We start from the raw sequence: 19,022 nt of genomic DNA, 5'->3' as shown, positions 1-19,022 counted from the left end.
GTCAAAGGAAAATATAAAGTGCCTTAGAATTCTAACTGGATTCTATTGTTCATATGAGAGTGCACACAGTTTCACAATCGGCCTCAATCATATACGTTATCCAGGGCCATCCTTAGGATTTATGGGGCCTTACGCAGTATTATTAAACTGGTGCCCCTATGCTCCCCAGCCGGCGCCACTGACAGTGTGTCGAGGGGGCACAGCCACCACCCCCACCCATGGACCCCCAGAACGCCCCTCCCCCCATTGCTGACACACCGAGCTTCGTACGCAGTGGCTCAAGGCAGGCAGGGTCCAGGGAGGGACTCCGCTCCGGGCGGTGGTGGGCTGTGCCGCTAGTGACTGGTTGCGGCGCTCTGGGCTCCCCGGGGCTGGGGCGGCAGAGGCAGAGGCTGGAGGGAGTGAGGGAGTTAGGGAGGGGGTGGGGAGAAGCCCGTCGGCTGAGCATGGGGGAGGGGCCAGAGAAGAGAGGATTCCAGCCACGGCCAGTGAGGGGAATGGTGCCCCAAATTTTCGGGTGCCCTACTCAGCCGCGTATGCTGCGTATGCTTAAGGACGGTCCTGACATTATCCTGCTTTCACATAAAAGTTTTAAAACAAAAATCCGTATAAAATGTAAGGCTACAACCATTAGCAATGCTGCAAAAAATTTCCCTTAAAGTTGAGTTCTCATAGCAAGTGAAGATAGTTCTTTATTACTCAATAACATGAGGAAATTTATAAAATACATGGTATATATGGAATATATGGTCAACATATGCTGCTGCAGTAAAAGTTAAGTTCAGATATCTCATTCCTTCTAGGCTAATAAATGATCGGTTTACACCCTGGAACAGGGCCGATGAGAAGGGGGGGAATACGGTACAAATTACCGGGGCCCGGTGGTCTGGAAGGGGGCCCGGGGCCCGGCTTCCCCCCACTCTCGTCGGCCCTGTTTAGCTGGTCCGGGGCCTGGTGGTCCGGAAGGGGGCCCAGGGCCCGGTTTCCCCCCACTCTCGTCGGCCCTGTTTAGCCGGTCCGCCCTTGCTGGGGGGCCCGAAAAAAAATTTTCACTGGGGCCCAAACCCGCTCTCGGCGGCCCTGCCCTGGAATGGAGAGATTCCCAGTTCTCCAATATTACACCAGCCCTTGCTGTTATACCAGAGCTTGAAATAGTGACATTTTAATGTCTAGAATCCAAATAAGAATTTGAGAGGTTTTTAAAATGTATTGGTTATATTTTTCTCTCTGTCTCCAAGTCTGCATAATAGGATTCATGGCCTTTCAGCACCCTGGTTTTACAGGGGGAATGAAATAAAAGTAAGACAGAGGGAGTTCCAATTACGTTTTTAAAAAATTCTCAAACATTTCCAGAAACAGAGTTTCTTTTAAGTATGTGGCATATACCGAATCTAAGATAGTTTGGTGCAATATATAGGATTTATCAGCATGGGTAAGGTATAATCACTGCATTTGAGCAATATGGCCATCCTGAACTCAGGCTGATTATGATCATCATCATCATCACCACCACCACCACCACCACCACCAACACCAACACACACACACTATATTCAGAGCCTACGAACTAATGAATTTAAAATAATTAAATTAATTTAGTGCTCATGAAAGTTTCCAGATTGACAGAAGTAGGCATCTGTTAATTATCTATCCAACAGTTTTGACGTGAGCAAGAGCAGTTCCAACTTTCCCAATATAACTGAACACTGACATCTAGGGGTAACTGGGTAGTTCATGGTACACCCGTCCTAGAACTAGTGTTTTTAAAAGACAAACTAAAATGCTGAGTTTTAGGTAGACCAGGTGGGGCAAAGGATTAATACACAAGCTTTATGCTTCATGACACACGTTCAAATTTGGTCTTTATATTAAAAAGAAAAGATAGTCATTGGGTAACCTGTCTTAGCCACATCAGAAAACCTATCATGCCATTTGGCAAGATTGTCACAGAGGACCACGGACGAAGCTTCAGAGTTGTGCACATCAGCACTGACATGCAAAGGCAGAGTAGTCTGAGTAAGCTTATACAACACTTACTGGCGCTGTTCCTAGATTGCTTTACTTCCAGGAGTAATAACATCTACCCCATAAGTACCCTCATACCCACACAAAAACGTCTGGTTTTAATATGTCTGCTTACCAAAGGCTGCTGTGGTTGCACTGCTTGGAGACCAAGTGCCTGCTGTTGACCCTGTTGTTGCTGCTGCTGCTGCAACTGAAAGAACATTGCCATGGTAACAACAACAATATGTGTACATGTATTATATTATATAAATGATTAATAGCAATAACAACAGCAGCAGCAGCCTTTTTATTTGAGAAGGCATAGCAGCCTCTCGCTGTTCCAGGGATACATATCATAGAATTTGGCTGTTCATTACTTATCTTTCTAAGCTATGATTTTCATATGCTTTTAGTGTTGGTTGAGGAAGGCGTGTTCCTCACTATAATATTTAGGAGCTGAACCCTACTGTTCTTTCCATTTGCACATTGCCGGCCACATCATGGATGATGAGTAACAAATATTTACAATACAGTGTTCATAATATCTATCAAAGAAACATATTGCAGAAACAGATTTAAAAGGCTATCTGTTTGGTATAGTCAGTTGTTAACTGTATGCCCACATAAGTTTATCCATAATATTTTAAAAAATTAGTTATTGGCATTAGAGTTAAAGCATGAAAATAATTATACCATCACCAAAAACACAAAGTATTTTTAATATGTGTTGCTTTTACCTCTATGTCAACCCCAGTGTGGTGTTTTGGTTTTTAACTGCCAAACAGAGTTAACTACCAAATTGGGGTACATCAACAAATCAGAATAATCGAAAATATTATAGACATGGGCTGTTTCCACCCAACTTTAATTCTGGCATATACATATTCTTATAGTTAAATAATACTGTAATGACCTAAAACTATAAATTGTGTGTGTTGATTATTGCAATTGTCACAGCTCAATATCCTGAGGCACAGAGGAGGTTACTGGAGAGGAAAAAAGTCTCATCACGAATCTTCTGACAAATGAGTTTTTTGCTGAAAAATGCTGATTCACTGGAAAGGTTTCTCAGGTCCAGGATGATATTTCTGTTGAAAACAAGAGAGAGACTGATCCCAAAATAGCCAGTAGCCCAGTGATTAGGGCCCTCACCACAAGGCTACTGACTATTCTGGGATGGGTCTCTCTCAATCTCTCCTGTTGGAATTCTTCCACTTCATATAAATAATTAAATATTCACTGGACTAGAGGGCAGGAGAGAGAGAGAGAGAGAGAGAGAGATTGACTCCACAGCATGGCAGCTAAGGTACTCACCTGTGACACGGGAGATCCAGGTTAAAGCCACTACCTGATTCAGAGAATAAGGCCCCACATATGCTTTTCAAACACAACCAAGTGCCCCACCTGAAGGAGTCGCTGTTGTCGAATTTGCTGTTGTCTCTGTCTCATCTGTTCCTGAGGCAGCTGTACCGAGTTAAGGTTTGGGTGAGGAGCTGTGGTAGGTACAGTATCAAGTCCCCCTCCGACTAAGGAACTCTGTTGCAAAGGCTGATGAGTCGGTCTGAATGAGAAGAATCTATTTCAGGGTAACTATTTAATTTACAGACAAAGATCAAATAAGTGTGAGTGTTCAACTCCCTGGATTAAAATGTGTTCTTTGTATATTTGAAACACAAGTTGTACAGGAAGATTGTATTTTCAAGCAAGAATATTTAGGAAAAAGGTATCCAATGGAAACATCTACAGTGCTATTATCTAATAACTGACCTGGATAGTAATATGTTGTTGAAATCAATATCTGTATATTAATTAAACTAAAGAAGAAATCCAGCTACTCAACTCTTCTGAGTTTGAATGAACAGCCAGCTTCTACACTGCATGTAACATTCATTGTAGAACTGCACCACCTTACAATTTTGTTCTAGACAAAAACCATGTTAAGATGAACTTGAGGCTGAGAATATCAGTATTTTGGAATAAAATCATTGCAAGGATGATATAATTATCCCCAAAACAAGCATTATAAACCCAGGACATTCAGAGTTAAGCTTAAACTTAAAAGAAATCCAAGCCTGCTAAAGTATGGAAATGTACAACACAAACAACCTTAACTCCACCCTCCAGGAACACCAGGCATTAAATGTACAACTCTGATTAATACACATTTGTGTCTGTAGTCCTAGATTAAACTGATTTTTGAACACGCTAAATATTTTTTAATTTCCCCCCATAATAATATGATGCTGTGCCTAAATTGGAAGTGATTTAGGCACATGAAATTTGGCCTCAAAAGGGGCGTTTTAGTCTGGGGATGGTTTAGAACTGAATTCACATAGAGAAAGAAGAACATCATGTGTGATAAGGAATAACAACCTATGCCCTGCTGCCTAACTGATAAATCAGTGTTACTCCAGAATATGTGAGATAGAATTCAGTGTGGGACATGTTCTCATGGTGTACATGAGCTGGATTTCGACATGAAGATTAATGCTTATTTATTTGTAAACTGATTAAATAAAACTGTGGTTAGTGTATTCCAATTGTGGTGTAATTTAGTAATGAGAAGCAGGCGAGGTAAGGACACGCCAAAGTTACAGTAAAAATTGTAAATCCACCCAAATTAGGAGATCTCTCATTGGTTGGACACTGAGGGAGACAATTCATTTCCCTAACAGGATAGTTAGTTTTGGAACATGGCCAAGGCTTGGCCATTTTTGTAATAAACCCAAGATGATTAATGCTTTGTTGTTAGCAGCCCACCATGCAGTCATCAGAAGATGGAAATTATCTCTTCCCCAACAGAAGAAAAAGTTGGACACAAGCTTGATGCTGTTGCTGAGATGAAAAAATGGATATTTAACCTTAAGGATAAAAATCAGTTACTCTACAATACGTGGGCCAGGATTATAATTTTTAACAATGCTGAGGACATTTAAAGTGAACTGTGAAGCAGAATAGACTGAGAGCACTTCAGGGCAATGACTGTTCTACTTCTAGTTGTACAGCATCAAGCACAACGAGACCTGATGCTGATCAGGGCCTCTTGGCACCACTCCAATCAGGCTAGGATTTTCAAAGGAGCCAAAGGGAACTGAAGATCTAAATCCCAATGAATTTTAGTGGAATCTGGGTGCCTAACTCTCCTTGGCTGTTTTGAAAATCCCAGCAGAAAGAGATTTAGAAAATGCCTTTTATTGTTCCATTGGTGTGCATAAAAATGGCCTTAAACTTTTTCTTTTTATTAAGTTGGAGGAAGCGGTGGTTATGTTTTTTCCTGCATATTTTTTTGCATGATTTGAAATATATCAAGTCCTCAGAATGCCCACCCTGCTGGAGAGATCTCTGGAGTGTCTGGGTGATGGGCATGAGGCTGGAACCTGAAATGCAGCTAGCCTTCCCACCACTGGGAACAGAAGGGATACTGATTCTGAGATCATGTCATGATAAAAATTAAGTTTTAAGGTAAAATTAAAAATACAATATTTTAATACCTATATATTTGTTTCTACAATATATTTAAAATAGTGTCTTTAGCCAGGACTCATAGCTACTTAGTTTTTCTAAGCAACCAGTTCACCTACTGAAAAATAGAAAAGTTCATGAATGCAAAAGTTTATGTAAACTAGCAACAAGCCTTTTTTATTTTATCCTGTGGACCTATGCAACTCCCACTGAGGTTATTATTAATTATTATTATTTTTACAGGAGCACCTTTGGGCTAGGTATCATACTTTCAGGATAACTGCCCCATACTCCCCTCACCTCCATGCCCCCCCCCCTCCAGGAGTACCCAGTCAGGTCTCAGGCCTCCAGCCATGATCTGTCTTTGGGAAGGGGCCCGTGTCCCACTCCCTTCTGACCAGGGTTTAAAGCTGTACAGCTCCATGCTATACAGTGTGATATCCCCAGCACGCCAGTCTGCCTAATGGCCAGTGCCCGTGCTTTGCTTTCTTGCCTTGGAGAATGACTAGCATATGCAGCAATTATATGGTACTACACAGCTCTTTCCCAGCAGAATATATTTATTCTTAGGGCAAAGCATCACAGAGAAAACACATATAAAAACTTCCTAAAGACTTACTAAGCATACCAGAATTCGCCGATCTTCCACATGGGGAGCATGGTAGGCTAGAACCCCTTCCTATCCTTCAAAAATCCTGTCCGTTTGCTCACTCAGAAAGAAGGCCCTCAGTCTGTTTAAACTCACCCTTTAAATACCACACATTTTCTCTTTGTTGCTTAGTCAGTGACAAACCCAGCCTGAACCAGCATATGCAAATCCCAGGAGCTCGTGCTTCTCCAAAGTTGTTTACAGTCCCAGGGGTAGTCTCCCCCTACTGTTTTTAGTTCCTATCGGAGCTGTGGTAACCCTTCCCAAGGAGTAGGAAACAAACCTACATACATCATTCATAAATTTAATACAGTGGTTCTCAAAGATACTGCATGCATTGCAATATCTGTACAAGCACATAATGAGACAGTCCCTGCCCCAAAGTCTTTACAGTCTAAAAATACAAACCAAAGTGTGCAAGAGGAAACAGAGGAAAGGAAGGGGAAACAATTTACCCAAGGTCACGCAACAGGTTAGTGGCAGAATCCAGGAATCCTGATGCCCAGTTCAGTGCCTTATCCACTTATCCATTCTATCTCATTAACAGGAAAACTGCCATTGACTTCATTGGAAGCTGCATCAGGCCATAAGTTATTAAGCATATATTAGAAATATTTTATAGTCCTAGGTCAAACATGAAGCTTTATTCTTAGAGTTTGAGAATGCTCTACAATACCCATATCAGCATATTATACTAAATTAAAATCAGGTATTGTACATGTGCTAGTCTCTAAAACCTTGGTTCAGATTAGTCATTTTGACTGTGCTGACTTATATAACTAAGAAATGGAATCAACGTGCTTCATGTTGACTTTGAAACATAACATCTGCAGCAAAAGAAAGCCAAACAACTATTCTATCCTCAAGTCCCTGCAGTTAACGTGACCTCAGAGATGCTGTCAACAAAGCATGGGAAGTCTTTTAAAGTGTCCTTTTAAAAACAGGCTTTTGAATCATATCTATCCCATCACAATTAGGGATAGATAAATTTGTAGAGACTGAGATTTTGCAAATCTTGAAAACTTTTTTTGTTTTCAAAACAATTTTGAACAATTGCGAAACTTTCACACCTATGATTTAACCTGTTTTTTCAAGGAACATTTGGATAAAAATGTGCATTTCTAGTTGAAGAGTAAAATGTGCTCCATATTAGGGACAGAAAAGGCTCTAAAAACTAGGTTGGCACAAGTGACTGCCTGGTATGTACTGTGTCAGTGGGATTTTCAGAAGCACTTGGCATTGGTCTAACGCTGCTCTTATTGAAGCTGATGGTAAAACTCTCATGGGACTTCAATAGGAGCAGAGTTAGGCCAACACATGGCACTTTTGAAAATCCCAACCTATATTTTCATTAGAATTTCGCTCTTTCCCCGTCTCTCCATTGACATAATTTCCATCCACTCTGCCTGCTTTCTGTTCCTTTTCACCCTCTTGATTTTTCCTTCTTCCCCTTAATGCTACTCCTCTGACAGTCTTTCCTAGACAGAACATAAATGCCACTACATCTGAGCTGAACGTTCAAACAAGTGATGATCTAGTGCATTCAAACGTAAGCAAAATAAAAGTGCCCTTTGCTAGTTCAATGAATGAGCAGATCTTGTGTTTCCTAGACTTTCCAGCATTTATTTCCCTGTGGATCCTGCAGGATTTATGCATGTAAACCAGATTATGGTATTGTGTGACCTTGGTAAATTCTCTGTGTATTATGGATCCAAAATGCACTTATACACATAAGGGCTCCATTGTGCAGATGCTGCACCAATACAGAGGATGACCCAGTCTGTGCCCAAACAATTTACAATCTACAGTAGAACCTCAAAGTTACAAACACCAGTTACGGAGTTCTTGACCGAATGGACACCCTCTGGAACTGGCAGCAGCAGAGAGAGAGAGAGAGAGACACACACACACACACACACACACACACACACACACACACACAAAAAAGGCAAATACTTTACTGCCTCAGGACTCTAGACATGGGGCTCAGGGTTTTAGCTGGGTTGGGGTTAGGGCTGCAGCTAAAGAGTGAGGGGGGTCAGGGCTCCGGGAAGGGGATGGGGTCAAGGCTTCGGACCCTCCGGAGCACTGGGGCTTCAGCCCCGTGGCTCCGTTCCCAGTTTCAGCCCCATGGAGGACGACGGGACTCGGGGTTTTAGCTACGAGGGGAGCGCCGGTTTCACCCCCAGCACTCCCCCAGTAGCTAAAGCCCCGAGCCCCGGCACCCCCCACCCAGCTGAAACTGGGAGTGAAACTGTGGGAAGCCCCAAGCCTCAGTGCCCCCCAAAGGCAGAAGCCAGGAATAGAGCTGCAGGGCTGAAACCCTGAGCCCCAGCGTTCCCCTCAGATCTAAAGCCCTGAGCCCTGGTGCTCCCGAGAAGCCCTGACCTACCCCTGCCCAGAGCCATGTCCATCCCCTCCCATACCCTGCGGCTGCAGCCCCAACCCCTCCACCCCGGTGGTCGAAGTCCGTAACGTCTTGTTCAGAGTTACGGACATTTCAGAGTCACGGACAACCTCCATTCCCAAGGTGTTCATAACTCTGAGGTTCTACTGTAATTGAAAACAAGAAGCAACAAGTGACTGTAACAAACAATGGGTGGGAAGTGGGAGGGAGAACAAACGTAACAGCAGCAAGACTCGCCATTAACCTCATTCTGATTAATGGACATAATTTTAAAATCAAGTATTAGAGCGATATATCAAGACCGCAAAGTCCCTGTGATATAATAAACCAGAAGAACATTTAAAGCCTTACCGCTGAGTGCCTGTTAAAGGCTGAATATAAGCAGCAGCCGGCTGTTGAATGTATCCACTTGGCTGTTGTTGCATCTGTCTTAGTCTTTCCATTAGAGCTGGATTGGAATGAGTTGCTGGATACGTTCTGGGGTTGTAGCTGGGTGAAAGCACTACACCACCAGCCTGCTGTTGTTGCAAAGGCATCTGAGTACTGTACATTGTGTATCCATGAGGCACAGTCTGCATGGAAAACAGCCCATGGTACAATTTAACAAAGGCCACATGTTCATCTCCTTAAGCCATTAAAGAAAAAGAAGTAACCTTTATTAAAAAGCAAAATCTGGACAATGGAGCCCTCAGTAAAACATTCCGCTGTCTAATTATACCAAACAACAATTACTCTTCTATTTTAATAGTGTTTTTCTCTTTCTCTAATAGGCCCACTTAGCTGCAGTGTGAACATATTCATTTCCGTTTTTAGTTTACATCTCGCCTAGTTATTCAGTGCTTAATCAGGAGTGGTGCCTGGGGTCTTCAGCACCAACACTTTTCGGGATCAGTAGCAGCATGATGACACAATGAGGGTAGCAAAGTCAGTGATCCCAGCCTCACTCTAACCAGGCTGGATTTCAGACTCAATACCGCAGTACACATGGACTTTACAGGCAGATCATTAGGAAAAGATTAGAAGCCTGCCAAAAAGATTTGTTTGACTAAACTATGCAGGAACTAGAGAACTGTCAATAACTTTTCATTCAGGGTGAAATTCTAAGACTCACTACTTAAGTCCCAATTAAGCCTTTAATGCAGGTCTTAAATGGGATGCAGGGCACTGCTTGGACCCTCTGCACTGAGGTGAATTTCATGTGTATACCTTACAGCCTGTAGCAAATGTTCAATAGGAGTAGCTCAGTACCTGTGCCTGCTGTAACCCTGGGTACTGTGGAAGCTGGGAAGAAGGACGTACTTGCTGAGCGAAAATAGCAGCCTGATCTATTGGCTGGCCCTGAAAGACAAAGTACAAATCAAATAAAATCTGCTTATTCTACATCAAAGTCTTTCTGTTTCTGTCCATGGACCCAAACAGCTCACACAGTTAAGTCTTACACTTATTTTATTAACGGAATTAACCAGTTTCCAAGCTTTTTCCTTCAAGAAAATTCTGTTTTCTGATACTGAACTGACCACTGAGCAATATGTGCATCTACATCTGTCTGGGGGATGAGGTGGGGGTAAGAAAGATTATCTTTTGTTCAGCTCAGAAACACTACTGTAAGCACAGCAATGCAGTGAAAAAAATCAACAATCATCAAGTCAGTAGAGAGGCTATAACTTAAAAACAAGGTCTGGAATACAACTGGCCCTTCTGGATTAAAAAGGTAATAAATTCTTGAGGGCAGTGCACTGAATTATGCAGGAGACGTATCAATACACTGAAAATCACTCACTTTAATATGCAAAGAATAGCTTTTTGAAGCCATTATGATCAATTATTGTAAGAACTACCCCTCATAACAGAAAGCGCAAACAATGAAAATAAAGGACTATGATTATCATAAGGTGCTCAAATATTATGGTGAAATATAAATACCTATCGAATAGGCAGACAAACAATGCAACCATTTCCAGTATAGACTGAAAACACATGCAGCGCTTTTGCTCAAAAAGACCCCCATTTGATGATTTTAAATTGTCTCCTATATGTAAGTATATGAATTGTGACACAGCCAGTTAGAGTCCATACAAATTAAAGGCACCCACACAAGTGAGGTCAGTGGTGCAATAGCAGAGTTCATTACAATTTAATTTTCAAAAGTGAACACGTTAGTGGGGATGTCCCTGACAAATAACAAAACAGTAAAAGATTTAAATTGTCACTCGTATACAGGTTCTGAAGGGAAGAATAATGAAGAAAATATTAATGTTGGGCACAAATTCGAGATCATGCAGGACACCAATTTACAAGTGAAAAACTGAGAGAAGTATAACGAAACATATTTTTTCTGAGATTCTGAAGCCTCAAACAGATTAACTGGACAATTGTCTGAGTCACTACAGCCCAGATTTTTAGAGTATTTAGGTGTTGCTGTGCTGAGCATTGCAACCCCTAAGTGATTATGGAGCCTAAGTCTCATTTTCAAAAGGGATTTAGGCACTTAGGAGCCTAAATCTCATTGACAGTAGATAAAATTTAAGTTCCTCAGTGCCTAAATCACCTCTGAAAATGAGATTTAGGCTCCTAAATCAGTTAGAGGTTGCAACACTGAGTGCTGCAACACCTAAATACCAAAAATCTGGGCCCAAGGACTCAAGCCACCAAACATTTGCAGACATAACTAAAATGACAGGAGCTTTAAGGTTCGAAGCTTTTCATTCAGACTTTGCATTGAGCTTCACTTTCCCCAACCAAAAATCAACCAACCAACAAAAACCAAAAGCCCAAAAAGAAAAAGAAATCATCAGATGTGTTATCACCGCATACAAGCAAAACACCGGCACGATCATTCAAAGTCACCTGGACAATAATGTACTGCCAATAGCAATGTTGCCATGAGTGCCATCAGTGAGACAAAGAGTAATGCCAGTTGGAGATACTGCCTCAAGAGCAACAGGAATTTTTCTTTATCACTCCCTCTCATTATGTTAATAGTCACGCTGTTGGAAGCTATACAAACTATTGAAATGTGGTAGTAAATATATACAAAAATAAATAAATAAACAGGCCTAAGTTTAACTATTATTTGGACACTGACACAAAATCGTCAGGAAAACAGACTTGGGGCATAAAGGGATCAGTACGGTCTGAGTGGTTTCTGCACAGAGAGACTGTGACACTCTATACCTCAAAGCAGCCCCCTGGTACCCCCATATTCACCACTGTCATATAATTAGGATATGTTTTGTACAAAGTATGCCTTGTGAGGTATCATTTTAAAAGTGTTGATCTGCTGAACATTGATATCCTGTTGGATTGTACGTGCTATCATTATATTAAAGTTAGGAAGTTTTACTATGTGTGTGTTACTGAAATATGTTGTGAGATTGGGAACACTCACAACCAGCCTTTCAGATGCAACAACGGAGTAGCCAGATATGCTGATGGCCGATTAAAAGGAATTCCTTCTCCCAACAGCCATCCCAGAAGACTTCTCAGAGAGAGCATGTAGACAATGGACACTGCTTGACCAAAGGGGGCGGACCCCCACATCACAAGCATGGATCTTTCCAGCAAGCTGGAATAAACTATAAAAGAAGAGAAGTGACATCATCGCTTAACCTCCCTCTCCTCCTCCAACTCAATACCTGGAAGAAACGTCTGGAGGACAAAGACATGGAACTGGAAAGGGTGATTTTACCCCAGCTGTCAGAGTGAGGCATTGTTTGATTCAAATCCTGTCTAGTTTGTAGAACTGAGACTGCAAATGTATTTTTGTTTCTTAAGTAACTAACTTTGATCTCTACGCTTGTTACTTATAATCACTTTAATAAATCTGTTTTAATTTTACCTAAAACAGAGTGTTTTAGTTGAAGTGCTTGGGAAATCTCAGCTCAGTTTACAAAGGCTAGTGTGTGTCCTCTCCACTCCAAGGAAGGTGCAGACTGGGAAATGACCTTACGCTGGTCAGGCTTCTGACCAGGGAAAGACGGTACAGTTCTGGGATACAAGGATGGGGAGCGGCATGGGAATTGGCTGGGGGCTCTCTATTATTGGTTCATGAGTGACTGGCAAAGCATTCATGTAACTCAGTTGGGTGTGTCCCTGCCTATGGATGTCTGTGTAAGTGCAGAACCTGCCAGAGGTTTGTGGCTTAACAATAGTATCACAACGTGAGAGCGATACCCCAGGTTGGTGGTACAGAGGGCTCAGCAGTCCCACAGTCCAGGGAACCCCGTCACAGGTAGACATTACCCTGAGAAGGGGTAACTGAGTTTGGCTGGAGAGCCAGACAAAGCCCAACCCCCTGAAAACCTGGGGTTGGTTGTACTGTAACCTGGGAAAAGAGCAGCAGAAAGAGCTCAAAGCCTGAAACAGATGTCCACATTCTTTTCTAGGGGTTCAGTGGAATGTGTCAGCCCTTTGCCATCATTGCTTCTGGTTCTTCTACTGATAAATATGTCCAACTGGCAATGAAGTCAGTGAAGAATGGAATTTTGTCCTCATTTAATAATGCCCCCATTCAACTCCCACTGAAATCAATGGAAGCACTTCCATAAACTTCAGTGGGAGTTGGATTGAGCCCTAATTCGTGAAGAAAATGCTGACTAGATGCATGATTTCACAGACACAACCAAGTTGTAGGCAGGAACCCCCAAATTGAATTACTCTTGTTCAAAAATTCATACACTGACTGTTCTCAACAATTAAAAGGTACAATCTGAAGCCCAGCAGGCTATGTTTTACGATTTTCAAAGCAGAGCATATTTTTATTTAGGACAACAGACTAAGGGTACTACTTGAGCAATAAGGCATTAGGTCAGACAAGAGCTATCGGTATAGGCAAAAGTGAACTTTAAAACAAAAAGCTATTAGCTAGGCAGGATACAAATCAACTTTATCCAGAGCAGCAGGCAACCACAGGGAAAATTCCAATGCTGTGAGCAAGAATTCTGTGATTGTTTTTGATTAATTTCTAAAGGCTTATCAGAACAGGCATTATTTAGTCAGGAGTAAACTAGCATGCAAATTAATTGGTGAGAAATGGAATTGTGCAAGCATGTAACAAAAATGAGCACTTCTGAGAGCGGATGCAAGCTTACAGTAGTAATAATATTATCTTATGACCTGATCACATATAAAATAAAATGCAGCAAAGCTCACTGCAACTGGAACTGAACTGAATACACTGTCTGGTAAGTGGTGTGGTCAGAAGTTATCTTTTATAGTAAGGCAATAGAATTGACACAGACCATTTAAGCAGCCTGAGCTACCTCAGCCAGGTTGGCAACAAAATCTGTGTTTGGAAACAGAGAGCAAAACAGTAACACTTATTTAGACTATAAATATCATGGTTTGATTCATTTGTACAAAATGAAAGACTCCACTGTATGCCCACAATAAATCTAGGCTTGTTTTATGAACTGCACAGATGCCAAACTATATCCCTTTGCTGCTAAGTCTCTAGTAAATAAAAATATTTATTGCAAATATATAAAATATTAAAATCACAGCATCCAGCAGATATTTTTACAAAGATTGATTTAGTTTGTCTCTCTCTGTCAATGAATGCTTTACCAACATAAACAGAGCTCCCCAGGACAGGAAGTAAGGCGTGCAACCAACTTTGAAACTTAACTTTCCCAATCAATAATTCCTTACAAGCCATCAACACAGCTTTTAGAATGTGAACCTCACCAAGCCACAGCAATAAATTAATTTTTTAATCAATTAATTTTTTAAAAAATTATTTCGGGTGAAATTCCTGGCCCCATTGAAATCAATGGCACAACTCTTATTGACTTCAACAGGGTCTGGATTTTACCTCTTGTCTGCTGATAACATGTCAATTCACAAGCCATTTAGGTCAGATTTTCCAAATTTTAAATGTTATATTATCAAAGGTGCTCAGCACTCAAAAGGTCCCCACTGTGACACTTATAGGCAGATTTTTAAAAGACCCCAGCTTTAATAGACCACGTAACATGCGGAGATTTTTTTTTGAAAACTTGGCCATTTATCTTGGTGCTTAAATGGGAGCTTTTCATATCCTTTCATAAAGGTTAGCTAGAAAATGCATATGATTTTCTCCAATTTCTGATAAAAACTCAGTACTAATACAAAAATGTTAAATATGCTACCCACTATATTTATCATGAAACATCATTTATCTTCTAACTTCTGAAACGGGGATAAGGGTTTATGTTTCAATATTTAGCACTCATATGTCAACATGCTATACCGATAAATTTTTTAATTGATGCAAAATCTAAAATACATTTATTATAAAACTTGCTTTCCGAAGTGGCTCAGTAATATGACAGCAGTGCAGTGCACAGTCCATGCATACATGAGATCCGAGATCACAAGCATTTTGGAGGCTTCAAGTACAGAGGGACAAGGGAGAACTCTGCTTCCATTGATGAAATGGCAAAACTACTATCCACTTCTGGAATAGAATTAAGTGCTTCTCTGGAATATCTGATGGCATGAAATAGGGTGCTGAGAAGCATGTTGCCCACACTACTTTTACAGCTCATCTGTCAGTCAGTCAATGGAGCAGTCCTGGGAACACTGTTGCAGAATCCCATAAGTCTCATTTTACTAAATGATTAAAACTGGCATAACAGAAGCTCAAAGCAGGGAGAAGTTGGAAGGTAAAAACTGGAACAAAACCAGCAATCAGCATGAAGATATGGGCAGTATGTGAAGATATGGGTCATGCTTCGATGTGTGTGGCATCAGAAACAGCTCTCTTTTAATCTTTTAGAACAAAAAATATGAAATATTTAAAACAGGAAAATAATAAATGAATGATAAAGTTATTGGAAACATTTGTCATAAAGGAACACTCCATGTGTGCATGTGTATATGTAATCTACACATAGGGTGACCAGACATCCCGATAAAATCGGGATTGTCCCAATATTGAACTCTCTGTCCTGAGTCCCGTGCGATGTATGATCGGGACACCATTTGTCCCAATATTGTAGGGTTGCCAGGCCTCCTGTTGACGCAGGGTTGGTAGGCTCTCTACCTGGCTGGCTACGCACAGCTCCCCGGAAGTGGCAATATCTCCCTCTGGGTCCTAGGCACAGGGACAGCCAGGGGGGCTCTGCATGCTGCCCCCGCCATGAGCGCTGGCTCTGCAGCTCCCATTGGCTGGGAACCACGGCCAATGGGAGCTGTGGAGGTGGCGCCTGCCCGCGAGGCAGCACGCAGGGCCACCTAGCTGCGCCTCTGCCTAGGATGCAGAGGGAAATGTTGCCACTTCCGGGGAGCCGCCTGAGGTAAATGCCACCCAGAATCCGCACCCCCTCCCACACCCCAAGCCCCTGCCCCGAGCCTCCTGCACCCAAACTCCCTCCCGGAGTCAGCACCCCAAACCCACGTCCCAAGCCCCAACTCACTGCCCCAGCCCTGAGACTCCTCCTGTTGCAGCAGGGCCTGGAGCCCAGGCTGTGTGCCCCAGACCTGTAGCATGTGGTCAGTGCCAGGGTTGTGCGCCCCAGACACGCGGTTTCCGCAGGGGCTGAAGCCGGGGCCATGTGCCCCCCAACCCGCGGCATGGGCTGGAGCCGGGGCTGTGCATCCCCAACCCACGGCTTGTGGCTAGAGCCGGGACCATGCGTCCCTGCGACTTGCAGGGGAGGGCTGGATCCAGGCCATGCACCCCCCCTTGTAGCTTCCTAGGGCTGTGCACCTCCCTCCCGCATGGTTCCGGTGGGGGCTATGAGCCTGTGGCTGCCCCCACCACCATGTGTCCCGATATTTTACTCTTGCGATCTGGTCACCCTAGTTACACACATGTACATACTCTATCTGAGTAACAGGGGAGCTCAAAGCATATCATTCTCATTTACAGCAAATTGTGCAGCTTGTGCGTTGAAAGAAATGCATGTTTGTGCAAAAGGAAAAAAAAGTTGAAGACAGCAGTGTGGTTACCATTATGTTGTCAAAGCCTTCTTGAAGAGCTACAGCAGTGTTACAGACATCCTAAAGGAAAAGGACAGGCGAGAAAATGGCAAACAACACAGAGAATAAATATTAGCTTTGGTTCATTAGCAAAGTTGTTCCCTTAACCCAAACTCTATTATTATACATAAATAACTTCAGTTTATATGATATTTTATAACACGGCTATTGCATTGATGAGAAAAGACTAGAGACATTCTTTCATAAGAGTCTTAAAATAATTATCACTTTACTATACATCCACCATCAGCAGTAACACAATCGACTTACCAAATGTATTATCTTTAGAAGGATTAGTATCAGATATGTTTGAACACTTTTATTTTTAATCCTTTTGTCATTTGAAGAAGAGCCTGATCAACAACTGAGAACATGATAGGTGAATATTATCTAAGACAAACGATTTCAAATGCAGCTCATGTTTAATAGTTTTGCACAAGCTATTTAAAATAAATGAGTTTAAGAGTAAAAAGCTTCAGGGTATCACAGAAGGTCTGGGGACCTGACCACAGCTCTCATTTCTTGGCAAAAGGAAAAAAAAAATTGCCGGAATGGATTTTAAACAACAGGCTTGGCCAAAAAACTACCAGACAACTGGTTCTGTGAAATGTGGTCATTGGGCTAGGCAACTAAGCACTTGAAAGACAGCTATTAATCATCATTAACAAGTCCTCATGTCCTCAATGATCCATCTCCCAATGCAGCAAATTCCCAAACCCTATTGTGTGCACAGGTAAATGGAGGAATCTGGTCTGGAAATTGGGAGTAACTGCCCTGGATTAGGAAATATCTTTTATTGGGCCAACTTCTGTTTGTGAGAAAGACAAGTTTTTGAGCCACACCTCTGTGGCTCTTCTTCAGGTCTGGGAAAGGTACTCCAAGCATCACAGCTAAATGCAAGGTAGAACAGATTGTTTAGCATAACAACCAAACTGGGTCTAATAAAAGATATTACCTCACCCACCTTCTCTCTCTATTGGATTAGGAAAGCCACACTGGAACATGCAAACTGACCTGGAAAAAGTGGTTTGTTAAGCAGGTCCTGGAGACATTAGAGAAGAGTTGATATTTAGAGAGCAAGGGAGGCTGTCAGTCTTAACAGAGAGGGGATTACCTTCAAGAGATGTAAACTATTCAACTCTTCCCTTTTTTTCTTCTGTAATTTACCTGAGAATGCCCTGTCTAGATTATGGGAAGTATAAATATAGATGTGTTAAGCAAATGGTTTCTTTTGTTTTAATTATATTTTCCCTCTATTTTTAATAAATATATAGATTACTGTTGTGTGGACAGTTCCATGCAAACATTCTCAAACAGAACCATCAAGGAGAGAGGCTACGGTGTAGAGTTTCTGGTATCCAATCACAATCAGCTGGTGTTGCTATCAGGCCATAGAGGGTGAACACAAGAGGAGACGTCAACAGACCAGGGAGGAGATGAGAGCTTGCGGAGGTGCAGGTCACACAGATATAAACAATACCTGCATACGCTCTACTTGCTCTTCTCCATAGATCCAATCCTCAAAAGTGCTGTGCACCTGCTCACTGAGAGACGTTGAGCATTTTCAACACTCACTAAAATAAATGGAGTGCGAGGGCAAGTAGTAGTTTCACAGTATCCGATCGAAAAGGGGTTACAGAGACACCAGCTATTCAATAGCAATGAGATTACTGCATCTGATGCACAATTCCATAGTAATGCACTTCACAGAAAAATATCCATCTACGCAACTACATTTATCATCAAATTATGTACTTTATCTGGTACTGTTTCATGCTGAAGCAATTCAAATCTACGGTAGGCCACATTAGAAAAGTCCTTTAACTGTTCACTTTTTAAAACAATTTTTTACAAAATATTTCCATTTAAAAACATGGTAAAATAATGTCAGTAAGAGCTTTTTTCCTGAATTTACAGTACTTGAAATGTTATCATTAAAATAAGTATAAATCCATACTGGAAGAACATGCATATTCTGTATGTTCCTCAGAACAAAGATATGGAAGATGAATAAACATTGCATCTGTGGACTGCTTTCCGTAATATGTTTTGCATCATCATGAAGATCTAATAAAAACAAATATTTGATGTCCTATGACTAGGAGGAACATAACCACTAAGGACTGATCTACACTGGGGGGGGGGACGGGGTAATCGATCTAAGTTACGCAACTTCAGCTACATGAATAACATAGCTGAAGTCGACATACTTAGATCTACTTACCGCAGTGTCTTCACTGTGGTAAGTCAATGGCTGACACTCTCCCATCGACTCCGCCTGTGCCTCTCGCCCTGGTGGTGTACCGGAGTCGATGGGAGAGTGCTCGGCAGTCAATTTATCGCATCTAGACTAGACGCGATAAATCGACCCCCGCTGGATCGATCGCTGCCCGTCGATCCAGCCGGTAATGTAGACAAGCCCTAAATCATCAGTAGGGTGACCAGACGTCCCGATTTTATCGGGACTGTCCCGATATTTCCTTGTTTGTCCCGCGTCCCGACCGACATGCGGTCGGGACACTGGACAAACAAGGAAAT

General features: G+C 42.0%; 1 protein-coding gene across 1 annotated transcript in view; it reads right to left on the bottom strand.

Moving 5' to 3' along the window:
• MED12L (mediator complex subunit 12L) overlaps positions 1 to 19,022 on the bottom strand; it is a 317,383-nt gene that overhangs the window by 13,951 nt on the left and 284,410 nt on the right. Inside the window, exons 39-42 of the mRNA XM_034780703.1 lie at positions 9,771 to 9,860; positions 8,874 to 9,094; positions 3,409 to 3,565; positions 2,141 to 2,215 (exon numbers count right to left, since the gene is read on the bottom strand). Coding sequence (XP_034636594.1) covers positions 2,141 to 2,215; positions 3,409 to 3,565; positions 8,874 to 9,094; positions 9,771 to 9,860 — 543 coding nt within the window. The remainder of the gene's footprint in view (positions 1 to 2,140; positions 2,216 to 3,408; positions 3,566 to 8,873; positions 9,095 to 9,770; positions 9,861 to 19,022) is intronic.

The sequence above is a fragment of the Trachemys scripta genome, chromosome 9 (genome assembly GCF_013100865.1).
Source record: "Trachemys scripta elegans isolate TJP31775 chromosome 9, CAS_Tse_1.0, whole genome shotgun sequence".
NCBI classification, from domain to species: Eukaryota; Metazoa; Chordata; order Testudines; family Emydidae; genus Trachemys; species Trachemys scripta.
Note: the sequence above shows the minus strand (reverse complement) of the source record. Positions and strands in the feature narration are given on the sequence as shown.